Raw genomic sequence first — 13,430 nt, 5'->3', positions numbered from 1 at the left:
GATCGCATTATTTTAGCAGAAGTATAAATTTAAGGTAAACGTACATTGCCTAAAGTATTATATAAATATAAAAATTGTTGAATTATTTGTCAAAACTTTGCATAGGCAAATATATATATTTTTTTCTGAAATTCATTAGAAATCATACTGAAATCAAAGGAAATAGTTCGCTTTATAACTATTCTTATGTTAAAGGTGAGTAATCAGAAAATTACCAAATTAAGACATATAAAACATATATTTCTAACAGATATTTAAGTCTATGTAATGAGTCTTTTGTTCCTTCAATAAATCTCAGAATATACGAAAACTGAAAAATGTCATACAATGTTGCTTAAACGTGACTGACAACCTTTAACCATTTTTTTTGTAAATAAAACAGGTTAGACAGTTCAGCCACAATACGTACTCGAATTTGAGCAAGAACATTGTATGGGCCTTTGCATGATGATTATTGCATACTTAAATATTTAAAAATACTGGAAAATCGTTGTTTGCAGAAACAAGAAACTAGTATATTGTATTTCAGTTATCTAAGGTAAATTCTACTATATATATATGTATAACTAAATGTTGTTTGTGTTGTCATGACAACCGAAAAGCCAAAGCATGTTAAAGACAGAAGCTTCCGAATTCCATGGAGGCGTTTTTTTACTTGCTTTCTGTGCGAACAGTTGCAAATACATTGGAAAGCTGAGAACCAACTGTTGCAATATCTACTAGTAAACCCAAGGAGGCTATTTCTCAGTGAATGTTGTTTTCTTTTTGCGTAAACGGTTGATGGTATTCCAGTTTATAAACTTCACAAATATTTCAGTCTAAGTTATGTCGGACATTAGCATAATAAACGGGCTTTTACACATAGCTAACCTGTTACATTTACACTGTTCTTTTGGAGATAGCCCCTTGTAAACAAATATTCCATGGGTTCTCTTCTGGTCCAATGGACTTTTGGACTGCTTTCAAAATTTAGATACAATGCGGACAGTTTTGTGCTTTTATCTGGCTTTTTTTGGATTACACCGTAAAAGCCAAGATTTATGCCCTAGATTGTCCTGTTATTTGTACTAACACAAATATCAGCAGATGATGATTTTTATTCCATTCTTGCGATTAGTGTTTTCAATCAATATTGAATGATAAACGCAATCATTTTTTCTGAATATCCAGTTTGAATGTGCTCTTCACGTTGTTTAAGGGAAACAATTTATTCTTTCTTTGCCTTTTGTCAACATAGAGTTGCTACTATTGAATTACTGTTTTCTGTCAGACTGAAAAAAAAATTACTGAAATAATGATTCAGAATGATGATATATATGTACAAACACATTACTGCTTATTTCTTTTCTTCTTGCCTAATGATAAGATTTTCTTTAGCTATGTTTTGCATTAAAGTATTTTGTAAATGACATTCTTTTACATGTACATGTGTACTTCAATTTATATAGAAAGGTGTTGCTTAAGAAAGCTATTGTAAATAAATAAACTTTCATCATTTTTGTCAAAACCGCTGGGTAAGGGTTTTCTGATATATTTTCGTGTATTAAAGGCATAGGCCTCCAGATCGTACGACAACAAAAAAGAGAAATATTTAGGTATCAGGAAATGAATGCTATATTTCATAAGAAAGCTTTGGAACTTAAATACTGACAGACGATATGTTACGGACACACATGAGAATTAGTTGTTTCTACTAACGTTTACACTGAAAATTGAAAAGCGTTTGTAAAGCTTTACTCGAAGTAAACTGTATTAATTATAAATAGTTTTATTTAACGGTCGTTAAGTACATATTCCTCCTTCGTGTCTTGGTAAAGACAGCCGGAAAGTTTTTATTGCAGCAGCGACGCGGGTTCGATTCCCGATTCTGGCATTTTTTCTTCATTTGGCATTTTTAAGATAGTTTAGACACAAATACTCTTATTCTTATGTTCATAATATGACCAAATGTTAATTTAAAAGAAAGATCATTTTTAGCCAAAATCTGGAGGTCAGTGCTTTAAAGTACGGTATAACTTTTATGCACTCAAATTGTTTTGTTACAATTTTGTTTGATAAGTTGCCTTTAGAGATGATGCGTTTTATTATTACATTATACAGTAACTGTTACAAGTCAAATGGTTTATCGCGGCCAGAAATTTGTACAAACCGGACAAAGTTGCGAAATTGTCATTTGTGCAGGAATGAAGCGTTTACCTTAATGTCAAGTACTGGACAGGTATATTGATCATGCACGGACACAGCCAATTTTCTCAGAGGGGGTCCGATCCCCTGCCCCCACCCCCACCCGCTCTGGAAATTTTGCATTTTTTGCATTCTGGGACAGTTTTATGGACTAACCTGTTAAATATGCGAAAATGATAAAATCAAGCTTTCTTGAAGGTAAAATTCTTAGTTTCTTTTAGATAAATAATATGAATTATGTCGGGGTCGTATGTAGCAGCAGCCGCATATACTTTACATGCAGTCCTAATGTTGCCTTTTTCGAAAAACATTTTCTTTCCTTCTTGTCTTCTTTCCTTTTTTAAAGACCCCCGGTCCCCACCCCCCATCTGGATCCGCGCATGGTGACATATCATGCTTTCTGTTTATGCAGGTAAACTTGTGTTTGGTTAAATTTCAACAGAGCACAATTGTCTGAACAGTGTACAAATTCATAACTGTTTTTTCAGGCAAGGGTGGAAAAAAGTGGTAGACAATGAAAGCAGTAACATTTTTATTAAAAAAAAAACAAACAATGAGACAAACATTTCCAACATCTTTGGACGGTTCAAAAATCCCATGTTAAACATACGATAAAGCCCGAAACGCGTGAAAATGTTCCGAATGTAAATCGGGTGAAGTAAGCGCTCTATGTAGATTATGCGTCTAGATTGATTAAACTGGGCGAGTCTACTTACTTATTACTTGAGGATGAAAAAAAAACGTGTTTTTTAAATGTTGCTCTTAAACAAGGGTGGCGGTTGAACTACTAAAAGTACAACAACAGTTGATTCACAACAAATCGTACGGTATGTTTTATAATCAGTAGAAGCTAGTCGTATTTACGCTTATGAGACCTGTTTCACCCATAAGTAAAGAATTGACAGGTCCATCATGAAATATTTTCCCCATCGTGCAAATACTTGTCCTATTCAATATGATCGTGGCCTCATCGATCAATAAATGCTCTTGTTTGTTCATGATCTCGGTCTTAAAATAGTTTCTTTTCTCACAATGTTATACAATTCGTACTTGATAACTAAACTGTCCAAGTAATAACCAGATAACAAATAGCTGTATCTGGTGGCTAATTTCTGCCAACGTCGTCTTTTCATTCTGTCGTCTTTTCGCTCGCCAAGAGACGACGTTTTCGTCGTCATTTCGCTTTTTCGTTCTGTCAATGTTACGCCCGCGAAAACACAAAAAGACCATGTTTAGCTCGCCGCTCTGTCGCGGAAAACGCAAAAGAACGAAGTTGCTACGCTCCAATTACAGCACATTAAATTTGTCGTCTTGTTATTGTTTCATTGTTTTGCCCACGAAACAACGAAAAGGTATCAAATAAAAAAACACACTTTTTTCGCCTTCTGGTAAGCAAGCACAGTGCAAACTTGTCCTTTTGTAAATATTGTATGTTGAACTATGAGTTCTGAATAACTAATTATATTTAGTAATGCTGGCTTAATGTATACCTTTCGCTCATAATTATATAATTTTTTAAAAATGTTTTGAGTTAGTTTTTTTAAATAGCAACATCAGTTGTATCGTCAGTGCAATGTCAGTGAAGAATTAAGTACGTCATTAATTTATCACTCATTCTCAATTAGTTATAGCATATACATTAATTCCACTTGTTCATCCTAGGCGGGTTGGTGTACATAGCTTGAAGGTAGCAATTATTGTTGCTATTTTTATGATACACGGCTGTATGGTTTTGTTTAGGGAAGGTCAGGGAGGCCGCGTTCTTGGTACAAGCCAATTGCTATCGGAATTTTATCCTTAGTTTGCTTCGCCATTTATAGATTGTTACTATACCAAAATGAAAATTCAAAAACAAGATACAATTCAAATCACGTTTTCTGCATTTTCTTTTAAAGTAAAGTTCTTATGACAGTGATTCAACCGTTCAAGCTACTTTACACGTTAATTTTCTGAATTCGGTGAAATGCAATGCACATTTTTCAACGGTCTGCCAGTCCTTCGGACCACGGGCAATAGTTATTGACTACTGACCGGCAAACTGTTCAATAAGTGTATATTAATCATATATGCATCGTTTAATGTATTTACATTGATGTGCAAACTGAAGTTATTTGTAATAAATTTGAAACTCCTTTATAGTACAAATGTGTAAATATATGTTTGTTTGTTTGTTTTGCGATAAGTGCCGTTTTTCAATAGTGTTTAAGTTATAAAACTATAGAAAGTTAACCCAAGCAGTGTACCTAGATATCAAATTGAAATGAAATGAAAGTGGTAATTACGCAACGGGTTGGACTAGCTAAAACTATACAGCGCTTGGTCATAAATTGGTCGTTACATTGCGTAGTCACATCTTCTTCCTTGGGCGACCGTCTTCCAAGATTGCTTTTGATTTGTGGGACGTGGTTACTGTTCCACACACTTGTATATAGTTTTAACTTTGAAAGATTTGTTCTTCACAAACCAAGCCCACCAGAAACTTAACTCAATAGGGAGAGTTCGTATCTATGTATTGGTGGATCGTGAATTCAGAACCTCGAATGAGACGTATGTGCTTCATAGCGATTCGATAGAATACATTGTCTGAAATCATTTGTCCTCCGCCTCCGATTTGTATGGAGAAAGTGGTAGTTACTAAGTACTGGTACTGAATCAACGTACTCTCCAGGCTGGGTTAACTTTTTACCGTTTTATAACTGAAACACTATTGAAAAACGGCACTTATCGCAAAACAAACAAACAAACATATAATGAAACATTGTTAGACCGAATTTCAAATAATTTCATAGAAATTTTCCTTTGATGACCCTTTACCAAAATTGCTAAGAATTCCAAATGTATACACATGTACATGTATACTCACACACACATAAACGCCACAAATGCAGTATTCGGAAATATATATGAACGTGACAATTCCATTATCTTTTTTATTTAGATTAGAGCGATTATAAACATTTCGTTATTTGATATGACTAGTAAGAAAATTTGTAATGTAAAACCTGTTTATACAACCTTGAGATAATATTGTAATGTCTGAATAAGCAGTTTCTTTGTCTGCGTATAAACGGTCTATTTATTACATTCGATTAATACAATAAACCAAATCATTTCTATAAAATGGACTTTGAACGCGTTCGATCTTTTTTCACAGTGGAAACTATCGAATATAAGTATTACATAATTTATTATTAATCTGCATTTGAAAATTCACCTGAAGTAGTTGTATAATATAAATATAAGATCTCGGACTAAATTAAACATATGTGAACAACCAAAACATATACAACTTGTCCTGTTTTACGATCACGTCATCAGTTAGTCTGATTCGATTCAGAACCTAATATTTTGAAAACAGAAGCAAAGGTATATTATTATACATTAAAATGAATTCAGTTATTTAGGAAAATTAGAAGAAATATTGCAATGGCAGAAGGTCGTAAAATGCCTGCAAACAAAGATAAAGGACATCCTTCATCGACCTCATTTTCTTCTGGCGATGAACACATGTAACAGGAACTACCCCGTACATTTAGTATGAAAGATATCTGGCCACATAGAGAGAAAATGCCTAGAAAGAAAATGGAACAGGAACTAGTGAAATATTTGGAAGAAACATCAAAACTGAATATTCAGTTGGAATCATCAAACCGGAACGCTACAGAGACGACAACAACATTAATCGATTTGCAGAAGCAACTGATAGAATCACTTAAGACCAATAAAGACTTGGAAAACGAAAGAATTAGTTTGCAGCAGGAACTGAAAGACGCAAATAAAACCAATAGAGACTTGGAGACAGAAAGCATAGCATTGCGGCAGAAACTTAAAGAAACTTTAAATGTATGTTTTTTAACATCTTAGTATTATTTAATTGTGTTCGTATCCGTTAAATATATTACACATAGATCTAGGTGTAACATTTTTTAAATCAATGTTGTTTCGTCAATACAATTGCAAAATTGTTTTTATTATATAATATTCATTCTAACATTGCTTGATTTGATTTCCAGTTAAACAAAAAAGGAGATCAAGCTCTGTATATTTAAGAAATCTGTTCCTATAGTTTATCAGTTCATAAAATATGAGCAGTCGTTCGGATGCGAATAATTAAACCACTCGTGCGAAGGCCTTGATTATTTGTTAAACAATTCATTTTTCTGACGTTACAATTATTACACATTGGCGTTAGACGGCATAGCGGCGCGCTGGAAAAGAAATCAACAGAAATCAGGCTAATATTTGATGGATATCGGTAAGGACGTACATAATAATCCTGGACAACGTGTTAGAATCGAAATAATATACCCCAAACAGTGATTTGATTTGCGCGTGATATAAATCCTTCGAATCTAAACTCCAAACAATGATTTTATTCAACGACAAATCACTGTCTGGGATATGTTATTTCTTAGATCTATATAGATCTAACACATCAAAACTTTAAAAATATCGTAAATCTATCACGGAACGGTACATATTTCATTTATTGCGTTTTTTAAAGTCACAAAAAACTCATTAAAGTTGTGCTTTAAGAGAACGGATGAATACTTTTTTTTATAAGAATAGGGAGGTTTATTGTTTAAATTGGTTTAGATTTCACCCAAATATTTAAAGTTCTTTTCCGACAGAACACAAAATGGACATTGTTTCGTTTTTGCCATCATTTTCTTCCCTCGTGATGTTTGTCGCTGATAATGTAAATTCCAGACAGTTTACTGCGTAATTGTAACATGTGTGAACTTGTACAATTACTTAGATTGATTTTGTTGTAATTTTGTTATTCTATTAAGTAGCAAAGTACCAAATGACGGATTAGCTGTTCTTTTTTCTCAGTGTGTTACCTACATTGTTACCTACATTGTATCAATCATTTACGTTTTAGAGCAAAAGCCAGCAGTCGGAAAGGATTGAAATGATTTTGCACAATAATCCCTATTATCTGTCAATAACGGCACCGAGAAATGTTCAAATTGGTGACGATAACACAATAGTGCAGGATGAAGGAAACACTGAAAAGCTGGTCGCTGAGTTGGAGGAACTGACTACCAAACTTACACATGCAATACAGACAAATACACAGGAAAGAGCAAATGCTGAATCAAAAATCAGAAATTACGAGGTTTTCGTTATCTTTTCACTACTTTTATTTGTCTCTGTAACAATATTTGTAACAATATTTTGTTCATTCAGTTTAATCATTTCTCTTATCATTCAATTAAATATTTGTATAGAATATTTTTTTTTGCATTCGTGTATTTCGTTAATAATTAAGTAGACTTTCTTTCTTAAAGATAATGTGTAAAGAGTTTGAAGACAGTCTTAATACTTTGAAAGAGTTCAAGAAAATTGACATGAATGCAACTAAAAATCCCAGTCGTGAAAAGGAACTGCTTGAAGTTTTGACATCGGACCGTACAGACCAACATGTCATAACGGATGGCATAAAGTACCTGAGGCGATGTATAGACGAAAATATGGACATAACTGAACTTCCGTTAGCAACCGAAACCGCAATTACAAGAATTGTTAACAAATGTGGTATGTTGTTTACGCACATGTACATTTGTGTGCCTTAAGTCATTCACGTACTAAGGTATATAAGTCAATTCCTTTTGAGGAGTAACTATGATAGATGCATCATCATGGCGTCTAAACTAACGAATTCGTCGGTGTTTTCAATATACATTGTGTTTCCGGCTGATAACAAACGCGCCTTTAAGCCGCTGAATCTGTGTCATATTTAGACAGTCTTAATAAATTCTGACTAAAAAGTATATGGGTATGACAAATCTAATTTTAATAGCTATAAAATCTAACAGTTACTTGTCCATTTTCGGTACCCTTCTACCACGGACTGTTTCAGTACTGGCGTGCCGATTAATTATAATATACCATTCTCTTGGATTTCTGATTGTTTTTGAATCGCTAATGCGCCATGAAGAAAACCTGAATTTTCTGTTCAGACTATAACTCACCATTGTTCACCTGTGTTTTCTTGATTTCCATATGCCTTAACAAATACACACATATTTATAATTGTTGCCAAATAACTGACAGACGTCAACAGACATTTCTTTTCAATTCGAAACAAACACCGTATTTATAAAGAGGTCTTATCAAATAATGTTGCGTTCAGTGACACTATCCGTACGACCTAAAGTGAATTCTGAACAATAATTTTATCGTCACACACATTTACTGGAAATTTAAGAACTCTAATATAACTTCTAGAAACATAAACATTTTTTTGGATATACCCTAAACTGCGATATACATGTATATATATATATATACGTTGCCACATCTTAGGATGGGATTGAGAAAATGATGTAGGGCATAAAGTTTTCATTCTATTTTGTCAGGCTTAAACTTCGATGTTATTTCAGTTAAATCTGAAGTCCATGAACCTTCACAATACCACTCACAGACAAAATGTAGTAATTTACACGAATTAAAACAATCCTATAACCTTAAACTCTCCTGTTTACGTAGAAATTGGATCAAACATTTAACATTTGCTATTCTTTAGAAAAACGAATTGAAACACGGAACGAAATGCAAAGTTATCAGGGACAGTTATAGATTTTTAAAATGTAAGTCTGACCCTCATTTATTAGCTCATATCGCCTTTGGAAAAGAAAGTATATGTATATTCAATTTATACAAGTAATCCGATTATCTGTGTAGATTAAGTTTCTTAAGGAGATTTTCTGAGAAAAAAAAATCAAATATAGCCTAACAGACCCGATCTCTGGCTAAGCGCTTCCTGAAAATATGACGCGATTATTCAATTTCCATTTCAGAGAGCCTAGAGTGTAGCACCCAAAGTTTTGGTGACATTTTAGAGGTAGATTTGTCTGCAGTACTGTCAAAGCTTCAGGAAACTGAATCAGATGTGACAGTGTCTTCAAAATTGGATAGAAAACTATGCGAAAATATTCTAGTTCACTGGATGAATATGTCTCGGGTTAATGACGCAAAAAAACTTCTCGAGAGAATCACGAGTTATGAATCAAAACTATGTACAGGTTTGTAGACTGAATATATTTGATTACAACTATGTACATGTAAAACCTATTACATTTGACAGGCTATATCGTCAAATGAAAATACCAAATGAAATGACTTTATCTACTTTCAGAAATGGTTAAAGAATATGAAGATGAAAGTTTTCGTCCACAAGAAAGCCTGGCGCCTCAGATGCCTTCGTTGACACTGTCGGAGACATCAGCTTGTTCAGCTGACATACCATCTCAGAACACATTGCGAGGACAAAATTTACAAGGTCTTCCCGATGTTCGTTCGCGGTTCATACATCAGCTTGAAGGGCTGGAAATACTTCTTCAAGTTGAAGGGGACGTGAAAGCAATGTCAAAAAAGATTGACGATATACATAGAAAGATGTTTAAAATCACTAAACTCTAATTTCAAAAGTATCTACAGATAAAATTGAGCTTTAATGTAAAGTTTTTGCCTTTCAAGATAATAAAACAGCTACTGTTATGTTTGGTTTTCATGAATGAAAGTGCTTTTTTTCATTCTTATTGGTTAATGTTTTTGCTCTGTTGCTTTCATGGCAAGCGTCAGAATCCCGTTATGTACTTTATTAGAAATGAACACCTAATTATTTTCAATAACTTTCCGTTATAGCATTCTCTGTCATGCAACGATTTCCCAAATTAGAAAGATATATAATATCTCATCATATTTTCTTGAAGATCTGTTTTAATTTCACCAAAGGAACGGCCTAAACATGTAAATAGTGATACATTATTTCCGTCAAAAGCCGTGTATAATATAACGCACTGTTTTCATCATTGGTATGCTGGGGAAAAGTGTTAAAATAATACCATATATGGCTTGCTTTTCCCCTGGTTGCTCATTTGTCTTATAGGTACCAGTAATACGAGGAGTGTTCGATATGAATTGCTTATTGTCCTCTAGCTCGATATCCACGTGGGGCACGATAAAAACCAATACCTACCTGTCTAGGGTTATTCAATACCTACACAACGGTGTATAAATGTACATTAGACTAAGTGTAAGACATAAAATTTGCCATTTGAATACACGCAATCATTGACCACTGTAGTAAAAATGGTTGGTAGAAGCGTCGACAAGAAAGATGAAATACGGGCTTACATCAAAGCTCGCTCAAAACTTGGTTGTTCTTTGAAGCAGCTGATGACTGAACTTTCTACTGCTTATGGACCTTCTTGTGTGTCTTATGACACAGTTCGGCGGTGGAAAAAGAAATTTGAGTCTGGTGTAGAGTCCATCAAAAATGCACCGAAATCAGGTAGGCCAAAATATGCATCTCGTAAAGAAATCGTTTCCAAAATAAAGGAAATCATTGAAGGAGATGCCAGATTTACAGTTCGTGATATTGCACGAAAGATAGGCATATCACTATCAACGGTTCACCTTATTTTAAAGAAGCATTTGAAAGTCAGAAAGATTTCTGCTAGATGGGTGCCACATCTGTTGACTGATGAGCAAAAGAGGCAACGGGTTAAAGTGGCCAAAAAGCTGCTTCAAATGTTTCCAAAATATGACAAAAAGCAGTTTGCCAATGTCGTTACAGGTGATGAAACCTGGGTCCATTATTCTGAGCCCGTCAGACAGGTTAGCAATAAGATCTGGGCCACTAAACACAGCAAACACCCAATAATTGCCAAACGTTCTTTGAGTGCAAAGAAGGTTTTGTATGCAGTCTTCTTCTCTGGTGAAGGAGTCGCAATAAAAGTGCCGATGAAAAAGGGCAAAAGCATCACCGGAAAGTACTACAAAGACGTAGTACTGAAGAAACTGAAAAAGTATTATCAGAAACGACGCCCTGCCACTGGTTTTAAACATGTCCGTCTTCTACATGACAATGCCCCCGCTCATACCTCCGCAATAGTTACGGCGTTTTTGAAGAAAGAAAAAGTAACTGTTTTGCCTCACCCCCCGTATTCCCCAGACCTTGCCCCATGTGATTACTTTTTGTTTCCGAAATTGAAATCATTCCTTGCTGGGCGGAAATACCAGTCCCGACAGGCACTTGGATCTGCCATTCATCAGTATCTTATTACTGTGCCCAAATCAGCGTACCGTGGCGCCTTCAAGAAGTAGATACATCGTCTGAAACTTTGCATTTCTAGCCACGGGGGAGTACTTCGAGGGCATGAAATGAGCCCTTTTGGGCTAACTTAAAATTTGAAGTCTCTAGATAGAAATAAGCAATTCATTTCGAACATCCCTCGTATATCTTACGAGATACTGTATAATATACATTAATAGGAGAGTTCGAACTAGTTTAAATTTTCAAAATTACGAACTGTAATTTGGGTCAAGCTGCTGCTTCTTTGAAAGTCAATCAATTGAGTATAAGACAAAAAATATTTCATGTACTTAAATTTATATCTCTCGAGATGATCAGATTTTGAATAACAAAAGTATAGCAAAAATGTCCAAAGGAAAAGAAATATTTCAGGTTCACTCTTAAAAGAATATTCTTGTCTTCAAGTTCAGAAAAGAAAATTCTGATTTTCATAGAAAGCAAATAAATTCTTGGGTCCACTAAAATCACATTTCGCTTTACTTATATATTCAGCGGACAATTTCTCAGCAGAACAATAACAATTTACAAAAACAGTAACAGCAGCAATAATAATATTTTTAAGCAAAATCGACATAATATATGCCTTTGCTTTTACGTTTAGTATATTATCGTGTTAGCTATCTACGTTTAGAGCTTTAAAATAACGCCAATCTTTGTGCTAAAACATTTTCATGAAATAAAAGATGATATATTGCGATATTCATGAATCTCGTGGAAAGAACATTATCGTGATAGGAAATGCACTAGTAAAAGTTTTCAATGAAAGTTTGTTTTAATATCTTTCGCACTATTTTGACTGTTAACGTGATTGTGTGTGCATTTATGTTTATGATACATCAATATAACGGTGTGTTTAAACTAATATTATGACAGCCACTTAGCTTTCACGTAGCAGACATATACGACCATAACTGTATGACTACAAAAGAAATACCCCTTATCGATGTGGGTTCGAGCCTTACTCGGTGGTTCTACCCAAGTGCCCGCTCGTGATGAAATAATGCACGGAGGGGCACCTTGGATCTACCTCCACCATCAAAGCTGGAAAGTCGCCATATGACCTATAATTGGGTCGATGCGACGTTAAACCCAACAAAAACAAAAGAAATTGAACTGGTAATATATTTGATGCAGTCTGTTAAATTCATTTAAATGCAATTACAATCTAATCGTATTGTGAAACCAATTCAATCCAAATGATTTGTTTCGTTTCAGTTTGTAATCTTACCTGTAGTTCTACAAATTAAACAAAACTCTAAACAATCTGGTTGAAAGAAATCAAATGATCTGTCGCATTCGGGTCATTTTCCTGAAGAATTTCAATGCTTCTGCGGATGAAATTGATATCGTGGTTGATATCGACACTACAAGATAAACAATACATTTGCAATGTGTTTGTAAAACACAGCTCGTAGCAAATTGATTTTTCGATATACTGTCGTCTTAAATCAGTTTAAATGTTTCATTTTTCTTAATCTTTGGAAAGATCTTTTCAGTGGTGCTTACCGTAAATAGTTGCACATATTTAGATTCATTCCCGTAACTATTTATGAACGTTTGGGATCATGGATTCCATTTAATTCATTTCCGCTTAAGATGGTTTTTGGAATGAGGGCAGTGGGGAAGGGTTGAAAACACCTTTTATGAACAAATTAAAGAAAGAGATACTGTTGGTCCTTCGCTTTTTTGCGTGCTATATATGCTTCCAAACGGATCTTTTTATGGTTTTGATAATCTGAGATAGTCTGAGATACAACTAATATAAACATATAAAAATAATATATACACCTACAGATAAAAGTACATGTACATGATTTTTTATAACAATTGCTAATGCATTGACCAAAGGTGTTACACGTTTATCTGTAACCCAGAGAAATTATTCTAGGACTCTCAACACCAACGCATTGCTTATAAGACTGCAATTCTCGCTGTATCATTTATGAGACTTAATATGAGAATGTGTTAAGATTCAAAATTATATATATATTCACGAGACAATATAATACTTTGCAAACAGTTACGGTTATAAACAATGTGCATACAAATGTAAACATATAAATCACATGCTGTTTCTTAATAACTCGAGCCTATCTGTGTTTCATTCAGAAATGTTTTGGGTACGAATAGTTTCCTTCTA

The 13,430-nt window shown here is 34.2% G+C and overlaps 1 protein-coding gene across 1 annotated transcript; it reads left to right on the top strand.

Annotated features, from left to right (window-relative positions):
* The first annotated feature begins 5,315 nt into the window (after positions 1-5,315).
* Positions 5,316-9,690, top strand: LOC128552774 (uncharacterized). The gene is made up of 5 exons (XM_053533837.1): positions 5,316-6,027; positions 7,070-7,306; positions 7,479-7,725; positions 8,991-9,215; positions 9,329-9,690. The coding sequence occupies exons 1-5, from the start codon at positions 5,722-5,724 to the stop codon at positions 9,610-9,612; spliced, it is 1,299 nt and encodes a 432-aa protein (XP_053389812.1). The 5' UTR covers positions 5,316-5,721; the 3' UTR covers positions 9,613-9,690.
* Positions 9,691-13,430: the final 3,740 nt, after the last annotated feature.

This window comes from Mercenaria mercenaria, unplaced genomic scaffold (genome assembly GCF_021730395.1).
Source record: "Mercenaria mercenaria strain notata unplaced genomic scaffold, MADL_Memer_1 contig_3138, whole genome shotgun sequence".
Taxonomy (NCBI): domain Eukaryota; kingdom Metazoa; phylum Mollusca; class Bivalvia; order Venerida; family Veneridae; genus Mercenaria; species Mercenaria mercenaria.
Note: the sequence above shows the minus strand (reverse complement) of the source record. Positions and strands in the feature narration are given on the sequence as shown.

Excerpts from the sequence above, each read along its gene's own strand:
- LOC128552774 (XM_053533837.1), top strand. The coding sequence starts at position 5,722 with ATGAAAGATATCTGGCCACATAGAGAGAAAATGCCTAGAAAGAAAATG. Across the intron at positions 7,307-7,478 it reads CAAAAATCAGAAATTACGAG|ATAATGTGTAAAGAGTTTGA; the intron begins GTTTTCGTTATC and ends TCTTTCTTAAAG. Across the intron at positions 9,216-9,328 it reads TGAATCAAAACTATGTACAG|AAATGGTTAAAGAATATGAA; the intron begins GTTTGTAGACTG and ends ATCTACTTTCAG.